Source organism: Macaca fascicularis, chromosome 15, assembly GCF_037993035.2.
Source record: "Macaca fascicularis isolate 582-1 chromosome 15, T2T-MFA8v1.1".
Classification (NCBI taxonomy): Eukaryota; Metazoa; Chordata; class Mammalia; order Primates; family Cercopithecidae; genus Macaca; species Macaca fascicularis.
The window spans coordinates 12,156,906-12,172,640 of NC_088389.1; the positions used below are offsets into that span (position 1 = coordinate 12,156,906).

Here is a 15,735-nt window from a genome sequence, read left to right on the forward strand (position 1 = left end):
CATTTAATCCGCACAATTACCTGAGGAGGAGGAGCTAGGTCTGTGGCTATGGCTTTCCTCTGGATGAGGAACCGGAGTCTTGGGTGAAAAGTTTGCCCAGGTTAGTGGCCAAGCTCAAGTGAAAACAAAGACACACAGGCCTGGCGTGATGGCTCATGCCTGTAGTCCCAGCACTTTGGGAGGCTGAGACAGGGGGATCCCTTGAGCCCAGGAGTTCGAGACCAAGCTAGGCAACATGGCGAAACCCTGTCTCTACTGAAAATACAAAAATTAGCCAGTCTCATAACCTGGTCTCAAGATAAAATAAATAAATTAATAATTAAAAAAAAAAAAGCCACAGACTTCAGCTGTGCTGCCTGCCATGCCCACAGCCCTCTGTCTCCATCTTTACCTTGCAGTGCACAAAATCCTAGACAAGTGAAAAGACTGTTAAAAAATCTGAAATCCTCATCTTTAAAAAAGCCCTTCCTAATGTCCTCAATCACGCCTCCATTCCGTTTGTCCTTTTTATGCATTTGGAAAAGGGAATGTGGATTAAGTAAGTGATCTCTAAATCCTTCCCAGTGCTCTACTTCTGAGCCCAGTAGAAGACAGGGAATGAGGAATTCACAGTCACAGCATTTCTCAAGATTGGCTGCCTCAAAGTTGTCCACCTTGCCCTTGACTTTGTGATGTTTAGAGACTCCCCGCCATCCCTGGTGAGAGATTAAGCTGAGACAGAAACCACTGCTAAATTGGGATCCCAGCTGCTGCTACAAGTGACACAGAAAGAAGGCCAGTTGATAGCCACATTTGTCAGCAACAGGCAGAGACGATTGTTAAGCCTGGCCGCACGGCAAGTTAAAAATTTAACAATGAAATATTGGCATATTGGCATCTGGCAGACCACTTTGGAAGACATTGGGTTGGGCTTTGGTGTCTTTTTATTCTGCTTGGGTTTCTGTTGTGACATGATCCTCTCCTCCAGCCCATCCTCTTTCTCTCTCGATGGAGAAGGACTTTCATCCGACAGCCAGATCTGTGGCCCGCGATGGTTGCCCAGGAAAGTGGCTGCTGTTGTTAACATCACAGTCATTTATACAGAAATTGGTTGTGAGCTCATATAAGCCACCCTTCCTCTTGAAGGAATGACTAGCAGATTAGTCATTGGGAGTCTCTGACCTCAGGGTAAATGTCACATGGAGGCTAAATGTCTGAGGCTTTCTGTTCTTACATTCAGGTGAATTTCAAGTTCCTCTCACAGATTGGATAGATCACAATAAAATAAACCAGCATGTGGCATTTCCAGGTGAAGGAGGACTTTCGTGTCCTTTCTTAGACATGGCCATGTGGGAAAGTGTGCATGTCTGGCAACCCCAGGTGTCGGGAGGAATATGGAGCAACTAGGACTCTCCTAACCTTGCTGGTGGGACTGTAACGTGGGAGAGCCACTTGGGAGAATCGTTTTGCGATATCTGTAAGAATCAATGTGACATATGCCCTACAGTCCAGCCATTCTGCTGTTAGAGGCCTCTTGGCATGTGTTCCAGGAGACATGTGTGAGCAGCATTGTTTGTGAAAGCAAAAATGCTGGAAGCAACCCAGTGTCCACTGACAGGAGAGCAGATAGATGAAGCTGGGCTTATGGAATCTACAGAATTTCTCAGCATTGAAAACGAAAGCACTGACACACCCCAGCATGCCTGAGTGTGAGGCCTGCTGTTGCGGAAAAAGCAAGAGCGTGAGAATCTTTACAATATGCCATCACTTCTGTAAAGTTCACAGACTTATAAGTTAAAGTGTGTGTGTCGATATAAACTATCCGGAAAAGTAAGGGATGATACGTCTGAAAGTTAGAGTCGGGCTGCCCGTAGGGAAGAGGCATGGCTGCAGAGGAGCGCGTGGCGGCACCAGTGGAATCCATTTGCTTCTCGAGCTGCACTATCCAGTGTGCCAGTCACCAGCCCCAGGGGCTGTTTAAATTACACAGTTAACTCACAGTTCAGTGCCTCAGCCACAGCAGCCACAAGCAGGCCTCAGTAGCCACTAGTGCCTGTCGTGTTAGACAGTTCAGGTACCGGCTGCCTCCATCGCTACAGAAGGTTCTGTTTGATAGGCCAGATGGTGGGTGCCTGGATTTGATTCATTCTGTATAACTTGTATGTATATATTTGTATAAAATCTTTAAATTTTTTGTTTTAACTTCAGTTCTAGCAAATTACTAAAAAGAGGCATATACAAAATCGACAGTGTAACTTCCTAAGTGTGAAAAGCGGGGAAATAGCAAGAGAGTGGTCAGTGGCACTGCCTGAGATGTAGCAGTCATGTGGGAACACTCCCTTCACGTCGCCCTCCATCCCAGATGATTGACATGCATGAGACAGGGGCAGGGAGAGTGCCTGTCTGTCTGTCCGTCCATCTGTCTGGAGCCGTTGGCAAGATTGCCCTTGCAACAGTGTTCATGCGAGGGCACCTGTCGTTTCCTCCCCACCCTGCTGTTGCAAGGCATTATAGTACCTCCTCAGCACTCAAAGGCATAGTGTGAATGACCTTGAAAATCACCTGAAGCCTATGCTGCAAACCCAAGGTTTCAAGAAGAATGTGACAAGCATACTGTCCTAGTTAGTGCTGTCCTCGATTTCCAGCGTTGAGAAGGTTGGTTGTCATTTGAAAGAATCTCTCCTCTCTGCCTGATTTATGACTTCTTGTGCTAGAGCTGACTCTTCCGAGGCAGATACCCTGAAGAGGGAGATTTATTGGTAGGCATTGCACTATCTTTAGGTGCTGACATGGTTTCCCAGCTGTGCCCAAAGCAGACGAGAATTGTGAGTGCAATAATAGCCCTCGTGAGTTCTGTCAACAGCTCATGGGCAGAGGTGCACTTGGTTGGTCCCTGCCCTTGCTGGAACCTGAGAGGGTTTTTGGTGATCAAACGCCACACCTCACTTGTCAACCCCAGTTCCGCCCTGGTCATGATGGCGTAGTTGTGAATCTTGCCACCTCCTCAGCCCCGTGCCTGCCTGAACAGCAACTCAGGGCAGTAGACGGTGGAGAAAGCGGAAGTTGGCTCACCCAGCCTGAAGATCTTTGACCACCAGAGAACCCATGCATCCTGCCCAGACTTCTCCATTTGTGTCTGTTTTCCCTGCTTTCAGTCTTACTTAACAGGGTAGAAGTGGCATGGATTAGGAAACTGCTCTGACAGCCCATCTGACTTGGAAACTTGCCTGGTGAGGGAAGAGGCTGTGTCTTGTAGGGACGCCGTGGGGCCGTCCTCAGAAGACATGGGGTAGGGACAGCAATAGGATCCATATGCAGGGAGGCAGGTTAAACCAAAGAGGGAAATAGACTAATAGGCTAAAGGCCAGATTGAGACTTCTGGTTCAGTGCCAAAGGAAGAGAAGAGTGGGCATTTATAAGGTCCTCATTTACTTAGGATAGTGAGTTAAATGTTCAGTGTTGCCGATTAACTGGATGAAGATCTGGAAGCAATTGGGAAATAAGAATTCAGAATCGATCGACCTTGCTATGCATCCACGCTCCTCGTGTTGAGCAGGTGCCTTGTGTCAGGCATTTTGTGAAATACCTTATTGCATTATTCACAGTAAATATCTCATTTAATCTACATCACATCACATCACATCAGCCATCTCAAGAAATATGATGTTATCTCACTCATTTTCCAAAAAAAAAAAGGGAAAGATTTAGAGATGATATCTAAGTATTTTAATGCAAGCATTCTGACTCCAGTGCATACCCCCCTTTAAAAGAGATGGGTTCTTGCTATGTTGCCCAGGCTAGCGTCCAGTGGCTGTTCATAGGCACGATGATAGCATACTACAGTGCTAAAATCCTGGACTCAAGCAATCCTCCTGCCTCAGCCTCCCACGTAGCTGGGACTGCCGGCATGTACCAACAGGCCCGGCTAACAGTGCACACCCTCTTAAGCATCACATGAAGGATTAGACTGTTCACATCCATGTTGAAGTATAAAGAAGGAATTATAAACTGTAAATGGGATCCACCCTGCTTGGGTGAGAGAGAGAGAAGAGGCAGGACACAGGGGAGCGGGACAAGTGGCACCATCCCAGTTCACTTGAATGCCAGGGGTGACTGCTAACATATGAGGGCTGGTGTTGAGAGCCTCCTGACCCTGTTGAGCTGTTCCAGGTGAGCTAGCCAGGTGCAGCAGCTTCCTGTTGACTTGTGTTCCCATCTGGGGACTAAGAAGGGCTTTCTGCAGCTCTGGCCAGCACACAGCTGTGAAGCTGTTTGGTTTGACCACATGTGAATGCGGGTCAGGCCCTGGCTTTTCTTTTGGTCCAGAGCACCATGTGTGCCTAGGTAATTTGCAAAGTGTAGATAGTTTATCTGATCCTGCCTGGCCACCTGGAAGGTCTTTAACAAAGGAATTGAACTTCGGCCTTGTTAAGTCACGTGCAGCAATAGTAGACACCGTGAGAGCTGTGTAGTGCAAGGTGCTGTGCTGTTTATTCAGAGGGTTGTTTTGTTTTGTTTGGTTGTACTAAATTGCTGGAAAAACTTGACAGAGGGAGTTCTTTTTATTTTTAAAACTACAGGTATTTATTTTTCCATTGCGTAGCACAGGGTTTTCTTCCTTAATTTTCAGCCAATTTCAAGTATTTTCTGCTGTTACTAAAGAAGCAATCTTCTTCCTGGGATATTTTTGTTGTTGGTTGATTTCTTCATTTGTTGAATGTGTGTTTACTGATTATCTTCTGTGGACCAACTACCGTGTCAGCGCTGGGAAAACAGGCATGAACAAGACAGGTGCAGTCCTCAGGGAACTTGTCCCCTGAGCCTTAATTTTTTTTGAGGCAGGGTCTCGCTCTGTTGCCCAGGCTGGAGTGCAGTGCTCACTGTAGCCTCTAACTCCTGGGCTCAAGCAGTCCTCCCACCTCAGCCTCCTGAGTAGCTGGGACTACAGGTGTGCACCACCATGCCCAGCTAATATTTTGTAGGTGCACCACCATGCCCAGCTAATAGGTAGACAAAGTCTCACTCTATTGCCTAGGCTCCAACTCCTGGGCTCAAGTGATCCTCCCGCCCCAGCCTCCCAAAGTGCTGGAATTACAGGCATGAACCACCGCGCCCATCCAAACTTGCATTCTTGTGAGGAGACAGGTGTAAATAAATCAATTAAGAAGATGTTTTCAGACACTGGAACAGGTTGTAATAATGCTGAGATGAAGGAAGACTGCCAGTGGGCTTTTTAAAAAAAATAGCTTTATTGATATTTAATTCACATATCATACAATTCATTCAAAAAGGGTACAGTTCTTTTTTTTTTTTTTCCTTGTAATTCACTGGGCCTACAACCATCACCAGATTCTAATTTTAGAATACTTTTGTACACCAGGAGAAAAAACTCCATACTGATCACAGCAGCCCTCTCCATCTCTCGGCCCCATCCAGTCTTAGGCAACCACCAGTCTACTTTCTGTCTCTATGGATTTGCCTATTCTGGACATTTCAAATGAATGGAACCATACAATACATGGTCTTCTGTGGCTGACTGCTTTAGCTTAGATAATGTTTTCAAGGTTCAACTGTGTTGTAGCTGATCAGTACTTAATTTCTTTTTATTGCCAAATAATATTCCATTGTATGGAATATAATAATTTTATTTAGTCATTCACAAACGTGGACATTTGAGTTTTTCCCATCTTTGGCTATTATGAATAATGTTGCTGTGAACTTTCCTTTGACTTACCTGTACAAGTCACATGGATTTAGGCTTTCATTTCTCTCGCAAATGTGCCCAGGAGTGGAATTTCTGGGTCACATGTCAACTCTGTGATCTTGTGAGAAACTGCCTGACATTTTCCAAAGCAGGGAAACCATGTTACATTCCTGCCAGCAATGTGTGGGGCTTTCAGTTCTCCAGTCCTCACCAACACTTGATACTGTCTTTTTTATTAGACTTAGTGTGCATGAAGCGTTACGTTTCCTTAATGGCTAATTATGTTGACTGTCTTTCCATGTGCTTATTGCCAATTTGTATATCTTCTTTGGAGAATGTCTGCTCCAATTCTTTGCCCATTTTACATTGGGTTATATGCCTTTTATTCTAGAGCTGTAAGAATTTTTTAATGTTTTCTGTATACAAGTCCCTATTTACATAACATTTATATTGTATTAGGTATCATAAGTAATCTAGAGATGATTTGAAGCATGTGGAGGATGTGTGTGCGTCATACACAAATATTCCGCTGTTTTATATAAGGGACTTGAGCATCGTGGATTTTGATCCCTGAAGGGGATCCTGGAACCAAGCCCCTGATGATGCTAAGGTTCATATGATTTTCAAATAGAGTCATGCTCTGCATAACGACATTTCAGTTAGTGATAGACCACATATAAGGCAGACCACATTATAATCTTGTGGTCCCATAAGATTATCATAGAGCTGAAAAATTCCTGTCACCTCGCCTGATGTAGCCATCGTAACATCCAACACAGTGCATTACTCACGTGTTTATGGTGATGCTGGTGTAAATGCATAGCGCATATGGTTATGTACAGTACATAGTACTTGATAATGATAATAAATGACTATGTTACTGGTTTATGGATTTGCTGTACTTTTTATCATTATTTGAGAGTATGCTTCTGCTTACTAAAAACAAAATATTAACTGTAAAACAGCTTCGGGCAGATCCTTCGGGAGGTGTTATAAAAGAAGGCATTGTTACCATAGGAGATGACAGCTTCATGCATGTTATCACTCTGAAGACCTTCCAGTGGGACAAGATGGGGAGGTGGAAGATAGTGATACTGATGATCCTGCCCCTGTAGACCTAGGCTGATTAATGTGTGTCTGTCTTTGTCTTTAATGAAGAGTTTTAAAAGTAAAAAAAATAATAATTTTTTAAATAGAAAAAAGCTTAAAGAATAAGGATATAAAGAAAGAAAATATTTTTGCCAACCTGGGCAACATAGTGAGACTTCATCACTATAAAAAGTTTAAAAATGAGCCAGGCATTGCAGCACTTGTCTATCGTCCTAGCCACTCGAGAGGCTGAGGCAGGAAGATGTCTGAGTCCAGGAATTCCAGGCTGCAGTGAGCCGTGATCACATCACTGCACTCTAGTCGTAGCAAAAGAGTGAGACCCCATCTCAAAAAAACAAAAGAAGAATACTTTGTACAGCTGTACTATGTTTATATTTTAAGCTATTACAAAAGAATAAAAATTTTTTAATTAAAAGTTTATAAAGTAAAGTTACAGTAAGCTAAGGTTAACTTATTGACGAAAGAACATTTTAAAAATAAATTTAGGTTAAATGTGCCACGGTTATAAAGTTTATCCTGGTGTACAGGAGTGTCCTAGACCTTCACATTTACTCCCTGATTCACTCAGAGCAATTTCTAGGCCTGCAGCCTCCATTCATGATAGTGCCCTTCACAGGTGGAATTTTTAATCATTTATACCATTTACAGTACCTTTCCTACATTTAGATATGGTTGGATACACAAATACCATTGTATTGCAGTTGCCTGCGGTACTCAGTACAGTACCGTGCTGTACGGGTGTGTGGTCTCGGAGCAATGGGTATTACTCCATATAGCCTAGGTGTGCAGTAGGCTATCCCATCAAGGTTCATTTGAATACACTCTATGACATTTGCACAACGAAGTCGCCTAATGGTGCATTTCTCAGAACTCATTCCTGTCCTTGAGCAATACATGACTGTATTTTCTTTCATCCTGTGGGTTTGTTCACTTTCTTAGTAGTAGTATTTGCAGTCCAATTTTCTATGTTTTAATTTTGTTGCTTGTGCTTTTGGTTTTGTATCTAAGAAAACATGGTCAAATTCAAGGTCACAAAAACTCCTGTTTTTTTCCTGAGAGGTTTACAGTTGTAACTCTTACATTTAGGTCTGATCCAGTTCAATGTCAGATAGGAGTGGCGAGAACAGATGTCCTAGTCTTAATTCCTGATCTTTGGGGCAAGTCCTTCAGTCTTTCACCATGGCCCAGAGGGTTTTGAACACCTTACTTCTTGTTCAGTCACTGCTGCCAACTCCAAAGCCTTGCACCTGTCACTTGTTGCAGTTTCCTAAAGAGTGAAGAGGTGGATTCGAAAGGGCCTTCCTTTCCAGTTCCCACCTCCTACACATCTATGATTTGACTGGGTGTTCTTTCTTCTTAGCCAGTTCCCTAGGATGGTAGTTAGATCATCACACAAACTCTCTATGGACACTTGGGAATATTTGCAAGTTCTTTTTCCATATTTATTTGGACTGCCTTTGATTTCCACAGTTCCTTGGTGAAAACTGCAAAAATTGAAGCATGTAAGCAGAAATGTTTTGTAGTGGATCCATACGTCCTTTCCTTTGAAACTCTCAACAGCCAAGAAAAAAGATGGGTTTGGGGACATTGCTCATTTCCACAAAAGGTCAATGAACCGTCGCTTCTTCCCACTCCCATCTAACAGTCAGTACCCTCTTTGTTTTCAGACTCTCAGCGTTCTCATCTCTCTTCCTTCACCATGAAGCTGATGGACAAATTCCACTCACCCAAAATCAAGAGAACGCCATCAAAGAAGGGAAAACCAGCTGAGGTGTCCGTAAAGATTCCAGAGAAACCTGTGAACAAAGTAAGCTGACTCTAGGTGTTTCTCCTGGCCTCACCTGCTTCAAGCAGTATGAGTTTGTGCGATTTGTATGTTCCCTCCCTGGGGATTCAGCTTTCAGTGATTCATACCTACTTTGTAGCATTCCATGGGCGGGACCTTTGGTGTCCTTATAAAATAAGAACCATTAGGATGGTGAGTGTTTGCCATGTTAGCCAAGCTCAGTTGGCTAGGACAGTTCTCCTTTTCCAGCTGTGTCATCCTCTGGGCATTTAAAACAGCTCAGCACATCATGTCCACACCCCAGGCTGCTGCCTCCCTGCCCTGCAGTTCCCTTCGTTGCCTTGGCGCACACTCAAACACAGGGAACTTTGTGATGTCCAGAACATCCATCATTCGGCTTTAGGGCCTGTGCTCTGAAACATGCAAACCCCTTGAGACCCAGCCAAAGATGTCCTCAAGAGTTAGTGGCCTCAGCAGGGCCAGTCAAGCCAGATATGTTGAAACAGCTATTGACTTTCATCAACCCCTCCCTTCAGCCTCAAACAGCCATTTCAAGCTCTGTAGGAATCCAGGTTTCCTCTCTTCCAGGAGGCAACAGACAGATTTCTACCAGAGGGCTACCCTCTCCCCTTGGATCTGGAGCAGCAGGCAGTAGAATTTATGTCCACCAGTGCTGTGGCTTCCAGGTCTCAAAGGCAGAAGGTCAGTGTAACATTAAGAACAATTGGGTTTGCCTTGCCTTCTACTGCAGAATCCTGGTCCATGGTTTTGGGGATGGAAAAAAAATCTATTGCACTATTATTATGTTCAACTGGGTGGTGACTGTGGGCTGAATTGTTCAGGAAAGAGTCCAAGGGACCTTGGATGAAAGTGAGAGTTTATGCAAGGTCCCATGATCTTTGGAGAGAGCTTTGTGGCAGAAGCTCAGGGATTCTTTCTGGGGTTGGTTTGGGTGTGCTGCTTGGGTCCAACGGGTTCCGGGGGTTGTGGGCGAGTCTCATCTCTCAAGACCAGCTGTTCCTTGAATTGCTAAGATGATCTGAATAGTTTAGAAGGGAAGAGGCTTCTGAAGCCTTCGAGTGCTTTCTTAGCCATCTCACAAGGCTGGTGGAGTGCAGTGAGACCGCCGCATGACCAAGTGCTCTCAGAGCCACAGACACCTGTGTCCCTAACATTTATGGAGCCTTTTCTTGGCCCAGTGCTGAGTGCTTTACATGTGTCCTCTTACTTATCTTCATAGCAACCCTGATGTATGGAAACTTATTTTGCCAAAAAGGAAACTGGATCTATAGAAATATTAAGCATTTAGCCAAAGTTACACAGCAATATGTTGGCGAAGTCAAGATTTGAATGCAGGCTGTCTGACATCAGAGTCTGAATTCTCGAGATGCTACATTTCCTCTTTATGAAAGACAGAATTTTTAATATCTCGTGAATTTAAATATTAATCCTGACTCTACATAAAAATAAAACTAGGCTGGGCACACTGGTTCACACCTGTAATTCCAGCACTTTGGGAGGCTGAGGCAGGTGGATCACTTGAGGTCACGAGTTCAAGACCAGCCTGGCCAACATGACGAAACTCCCTCTCTACTAAAAATACAAAAAAAAAAATATATATATATATATATATATAAGCGAAGCATAGTGGCAGGCGCCTGTAATCCCAGCTACTTGGGAGGCTGAGGCAGGAGAATCATTTGAACCGGGGCCGCTGAGGTTGCAGTGAGCCGAGATCATGTCACTGCTCTTCAGCCTGGGTAACAGAGTGAGACTCTGTCTCCAAAAAATAAATAAATAAAATAAAACTAAACTGAGTAATGTAAAATAAAACAAACCTTGTAGACCGATATTATTAATCCTTTAGTGTTTATCCAAAGTATAATTTCTATGTAGCAGAACTACAGTCATAGCCATCAGTTTAATGCAGCTGGTGCAAGCTAGCCTGTTATTTAAATACATAATTCTTGAATTTTGCAATTCATCTATTTTTTGGTTTTTATGTTGACCAGCAGAATATCTTAAAATTTTAGTTAAAAGTGGAGGAAAATAAAGGTTTTAAATCTAATAGTCTTTTGTTGAAAAATAGTTTTTCTTGCCCCCTCTTTTAACAAAAGGTGGCTGACAAGCAAGAGGGAAACAGTCAGTGTTTGCCAGATTGATCTAAATTCCAGATTGAAGAATAATACAGTAGATTTGGTCTGTGCCACAGTTATTTTTTATTACAACCTGTTTAGTAACCTCTTGTAGCCGAGTTAGTATTAACTACAAGCGGAGTGTAATTGTCATCCAACACTAGTCCAGGCAGTCAGAGTAAAATGATTCACTTACTAACAACGTTATTCTGCTAGTGAACTCTGATATGAAACTGTTCAGCCACTCAATTCCTGGAATTTCCCTGCTTTTTGTTGTTGTTGTTTTTGTTGTTTTTTGTTTGTTTGTTTTGAGACAAGAGTCTCTGTCACCCAGGCTGGAGTGCAGTGGAGCAATCTTGGCTCACTGCAGTCTCTGCCTCCCAGGCTCAAGCAGTTCTCCCACCTCAGCCTCCCGTGTAGCTGGGACTACAGGCGTCCTCTACCACTCCTGGCTAATTTTTGTATTTTTAGTAGAGACGGGGTTTTGCCATGTTGGCCAGGCTGGTCTCAAACTCCTGACCTCAAGTGATCTGCCCACCTCATCCTCTCAAAGTGCTGGGATTACAGGCATGAGCCACTGCACCCGGCTGGGATTTTCCCCTTTGTTCATTTTTCCAAGAGAGATCATGGAGAAAAATTCAGTGCTAAAGTATATCCCTCATTTAGTGGGGTGCCTGTAAACCCCAAGAGACATTTGGCAACGTCTGGAGACATTTTTGGTTGTTGCCATAGGAAGGCAAAGCAGATGTTATTGGCTTCTAGTGGGTAGGGGTTGGGAAGCTGCTAAACAACCTACAATACACCAGACAGGACAGCCCCCACATACAACAAAGAATTCTTTGCCCCAAAATGTCAGTAGTGCCAAGAGAAATCTGTTCTGTAGCAAGGAGCTATAGGTGCAATCTTCACCCAAGAAGGGATGTTATCCCCTTTTTCGTCATTGCCCATTAGGAAGGGCTGGATGACTGTGCTCTGTCCCAAGCCACCTGCATGGGACAAGTAAATGCAAACCTATTGCTTTGTGGAGGCCCATGGACAGAACCAGAAGCGTTGAGAAACCTACCAGAGTATGTGGACTTAGAGGGTTATGTCCAAGAAACCTTGCAGCGGGTCTGTCATCTGCTGCCCTCGTTGAGTATTCATTAGCTCTCTTACCGCTTAGGGAGCGATTACATACATTTTTATTTTACTTCAGGTCGTATACATGGCTTTCCCTGCTCAGATACGAGGGAAATGGAAGTGCAGGGAGATGAAAGTACATTTTCAGATTCGCTGCCACTTCTCAAGGGCTCCTCCTTGCCCCAGCCCTGTCCTGGGTGGTTTCAGACACGCTGTCTTATTTACTCCTCACCATAATTGTGTGGGGAAGCTTTTATTATTCCCACTGCACAGACAGTGTTGGCCCCGGTGCACATTTTCTTCATCAAAATCTGTTTTTCTCACTATATTCTGTTGTCTTCCCAGACTGATTCCATATTAGCAGTCTCTTGCATCTTCTTAGTGAATTTTAAAATTCAAAGTACATTGTGATGAACTTCTAAACTTTTTTGCAACCTTTTAACAAGTCTGGCAGTAAGCTGCAGTGCTAAAGTAGTAGAGGAAGTTTAGCCACATACTGGGAGTCCAAAGGTATAATTACAATGAGCAGTGATCAGGGGGTCCTGGGAGGTGTGAGTGCCCCACCTCTGAGGGCATTTGGACAGAAGTTGGATCCCAGGGCTCTTGGGTGAATTCCTGAAAGCCCTTCCCCTTCAGCTCTTCAGATCTTATGATGAAATAGAAGCAGGGAGCTGCTGCTGCCGGACAGTCTGGTGGCAGGTGGTGATTTGGTGCTCTCATTGTAACCAATGTCTGTGTTAGCCATGTCTTCTTCCTAGGCCTCACTGTCCTGGGCTAATGGAGAATGATGTTGCTTTGCCATTTTTTTTTAAAATCCTACAATTCTAGTTTTTTGTTATACTGATTGTGACTTGCCCTCCCCTCACTCCCCAGCTTAACCCACATTTTCCGGATACACTGTCCTATAGTGTGGAAATGAGGCTTGCGTTGCTGTGGAGAGGGGAGGCACCAGGGCTGCAGATGGGACAAGAAGTGACAGGGCAAGATGGGGTGTCCCGGATGCAGCACAGCTGTGGGGAGAGAAGTATCTGGAGAGGAGGGCCAGTGTTCCTCACCCTCTTCCCCGCCGTCTCCTGTGATGGCACATGGCTGTGGAGCCACAGCCTGGGCGTCAGGAATGAATATGACCCACGGGGCCGGAAAGGCAATGGGGGTTTTCTGTCCACCTCTGCCATCTGGGTCTTAGTTTACTCGTTTATTAAATGAGATCTTTAGACCAGGGGATCTCAAGTCAACCTTTTAACTTCAGCACATTTCTGATCTAGTCTTTCTTCTCCTCTCCATCTCTCCAGACTCTGAACTCAGACAGACCAAGTTCAAATTCTGTATCTGTCACTACAGCTGTGTGGCCTTGGGCAAGTTGCTTAACCTCCCCTACAACCCACCAAACCTCAGTTTCCCCACCTGTGAAATAATAGTATCCACTTCACAGGGTGGTTGTAACCTTCAAGCAAAATAGCCTATATAAAATCCATAGCACAGTGGGTGCCTCCATGTCCCCGATGAATGGCAGCTACGATCTGGCCTGTTTCTTCCCTTTCAGATGTTCCCATCCTAGGCCCTGTTTCTCTGCTTTATTACTGGCAGGTATATGGTCTCTGGTGTTGGTATAGTGCCTGTTAAATGTTGTGAACCACTTCCATATGCATTCTCATTCAGTCCACCACAGTCACCTCTTTAGTTACACGGGGCAGATGTTATTCTCCCCATTTTGTGCATGACAAGCCCGAAGCCCAGTAGTTGGCCTTGTCTCTAAGCCATCCCCAGACACGGACAGCCTGATTTAGTTTCCAGGCTTATGTGGACCAATGATGGCAACCCATCCCTCACAGCAGGAGGGGTGCACAGGTGAACGCACCTGCCTTCAGGTTATGCAACGAGGCACCTTCAGCAAAGCCAAGGCATGGAGTCCCCAGTCCAAACCAGTGCTGGATGTGGGTGTGTAGCTGTGAACTCTCACTGCCAGCTGCATTCACAAGGAGCCCCAGCTTGACAGCTGAAAGGCTGGAGAATGCACAACACTCAGAGGCCATTAATTCTGGGAATGGAATCTGAGTTCTCGGAGGCAGCCTGGCTGTACTACATTACATTGTTGGCTCCTTTAGGAGGAGCCCAGGGCAGCCTGACCCTTTTTTTTTTTTTTTTTTTTTTTTAATGAAGTCTCGCTCTGCCACCCAGGCTGGAGTGCAGTGGCCAGCTCTCAGCTCACTGCAAGCTCTGCCTCCGGGTTTACGCCATTCTCCTGCCTCAGCATCCCAAGTAGCTGGGACTACAGGCGCCTGCCACGTCACCCGGCTAGTTTTTTGTATTTTTTAGTAGAGACGGGGTTTCACCGTGTTAGCCAGGATGATCTCAATCTCCTGACCTCGTGATCCACCCGTCTCGGCCTCCCAAAGTGCTGGGATTACAGGCGTGAGCCACCGCACCCGGCCAAGCAGCCTGACTCTCAAACGGCTGATTTGATCTCTCCGCAATGGCAGAAAAACTCTCTGCTCTGAAATGCGTTGCCGCTTTCGAGTGCCTCCCATCTTCAGATTAGCCACTTTCTCCCCAGCAAACCTGATGACACATTTTCTTAAAATGTTTCGTGTTCCTCACCAAATTTCATCATTGGTGGTCTCTAACACTTTCTGATGTGCTAAGGTGGCAGTGTTACTGTCATAGTCCTCTTCTTGCCTGGCTGACCGTGGCTTTAGGCACATCTGAGGTCTGTCGGCACTGCGACTGCTTCACACTCAGGTTCCTCCCTGCCCCAGGCAGATGACATGAAGCAGAGAGCTCTGGTCCACAAGGTGGAAAAGCAAGCGCCCAGCCTCTTAGAAACAGACCATAAACAAATCTGTCAGGTAGTGAAAAGAGAAGAATAAAGCCAGGGTGCAGGACCCAGGGATGGGGATGAGGAGGGGGCACTTCCGCCACCAGCGGAGAATTGTGTCTTCCGGTCTGTGGGACACCTTCTGGGAAAGACTGGATGGAAGAAATGACCCGGTCTTTTGCACATTGTCTGACTAAAAGTAGCCATGTATAGATTTTTCTTTTGACGTTCCCGTGAAATAAAAGCCTCCACTATTGAACTGTTTTATATTTTAAATGATATTCTGCACCTTTTTTTAAACTTTGTTTTATTTTTTTAATTGAGACGGTGTCTCACTATGTTGCCCAGGCTGGTCTTGACTCCTGGGCTGAAGTGATCTGCCCGCCTTGGCCTCCCAAAGTGCTGGGATTATAGGTGTGAGCCACCTCACCTGGCCAGTCTGCACTATTTTAGAAGAAAAGAGCTAGTGTTCAGAATCATAAGCACTTTTTATTAATTTCTACCATTTGTTTGTATATTTATATTGTTTAAATCATCTTTTTCTAGAAATTATCTTGTTGCCCTCAGTTGTTTTTATTTACATCCTCTAGACTTCTGGGATCCTGCAGGTGGCTGTTTGCCTCATACACGCCCCTCTTAATTTGCACTAGACATGTAATTGACTACTTGAGTACACTGTCCATTTTGGGATTTATCCATTCTGTAGACTACTATTTTTTTTTTTTAAAGGACAACCTCCCAAACCAGAACAGGTTCAGAGACTCCATTTCTGTAGATTACTGTCAGCCTCCTTCCCCTGCCAGCCAGCTGAGACCTGGATCATTGACATCTGGGCAAGTAGAGGGGAAGTTGGAGAGAAGAACGAAAGGGGTGTGTAGACCCACCAACTGGATCCAAGGCCCCCCATGATCAGGGAGAAAAGCTTGGGGTTGTGGCTTAAGCACTGGAAAGCGCAGGGCTCTGTATTTTCTCTTTCTCTCAGGAGCAGAGGGAGCATGAATGCTGCTGGTGCCCACTGCATGAGTAGTCATTGAATCTTGAGAAGCAGTGTCATCTGCTCTGGCTTCTCTGCCTTCTCTCCCCAGAC

General features: G+C 44.9%; 1 protein-coding gene across 27 annotated transcripts in view; it reads left to right on the top strand.

Moving 5' to 3' along the window:
• Positions 1–15,735, top strand: part of RAPGEF1 (Rap guanine nucleotide exchange factor 1) — a 159,641-nt gene that overhangs the window by 75,337 nt on the left and 68,569 nt on the right. For 15 of the 27 annotated variants that reach the window (XR_012424234.1, XR_012424233.1, XM_045373970.3 and 12 more), the window contains exons 2-3: positions 8,461–8,600; positions 9,168–9,281. Coding sequence is in view for 23 of the 27 variants with exons in the window: in XM_045373970.3 (XP_045229905.2) it covers positions 8,461–8,600; positions 9,168–9,281 (254 nt within the window). In the remaining 4 variants the exon portion in view is untranslated. The remainder of the gene's footprint in view (positions 1–8,460; positions 8,601–9,167; positions 9,282–15,735) is intronic. The other 12 variants (XR_012424236.1, XR_012424235.1, XM_045373972.3 and 9 more) reach the window with 1 other exon arrangement.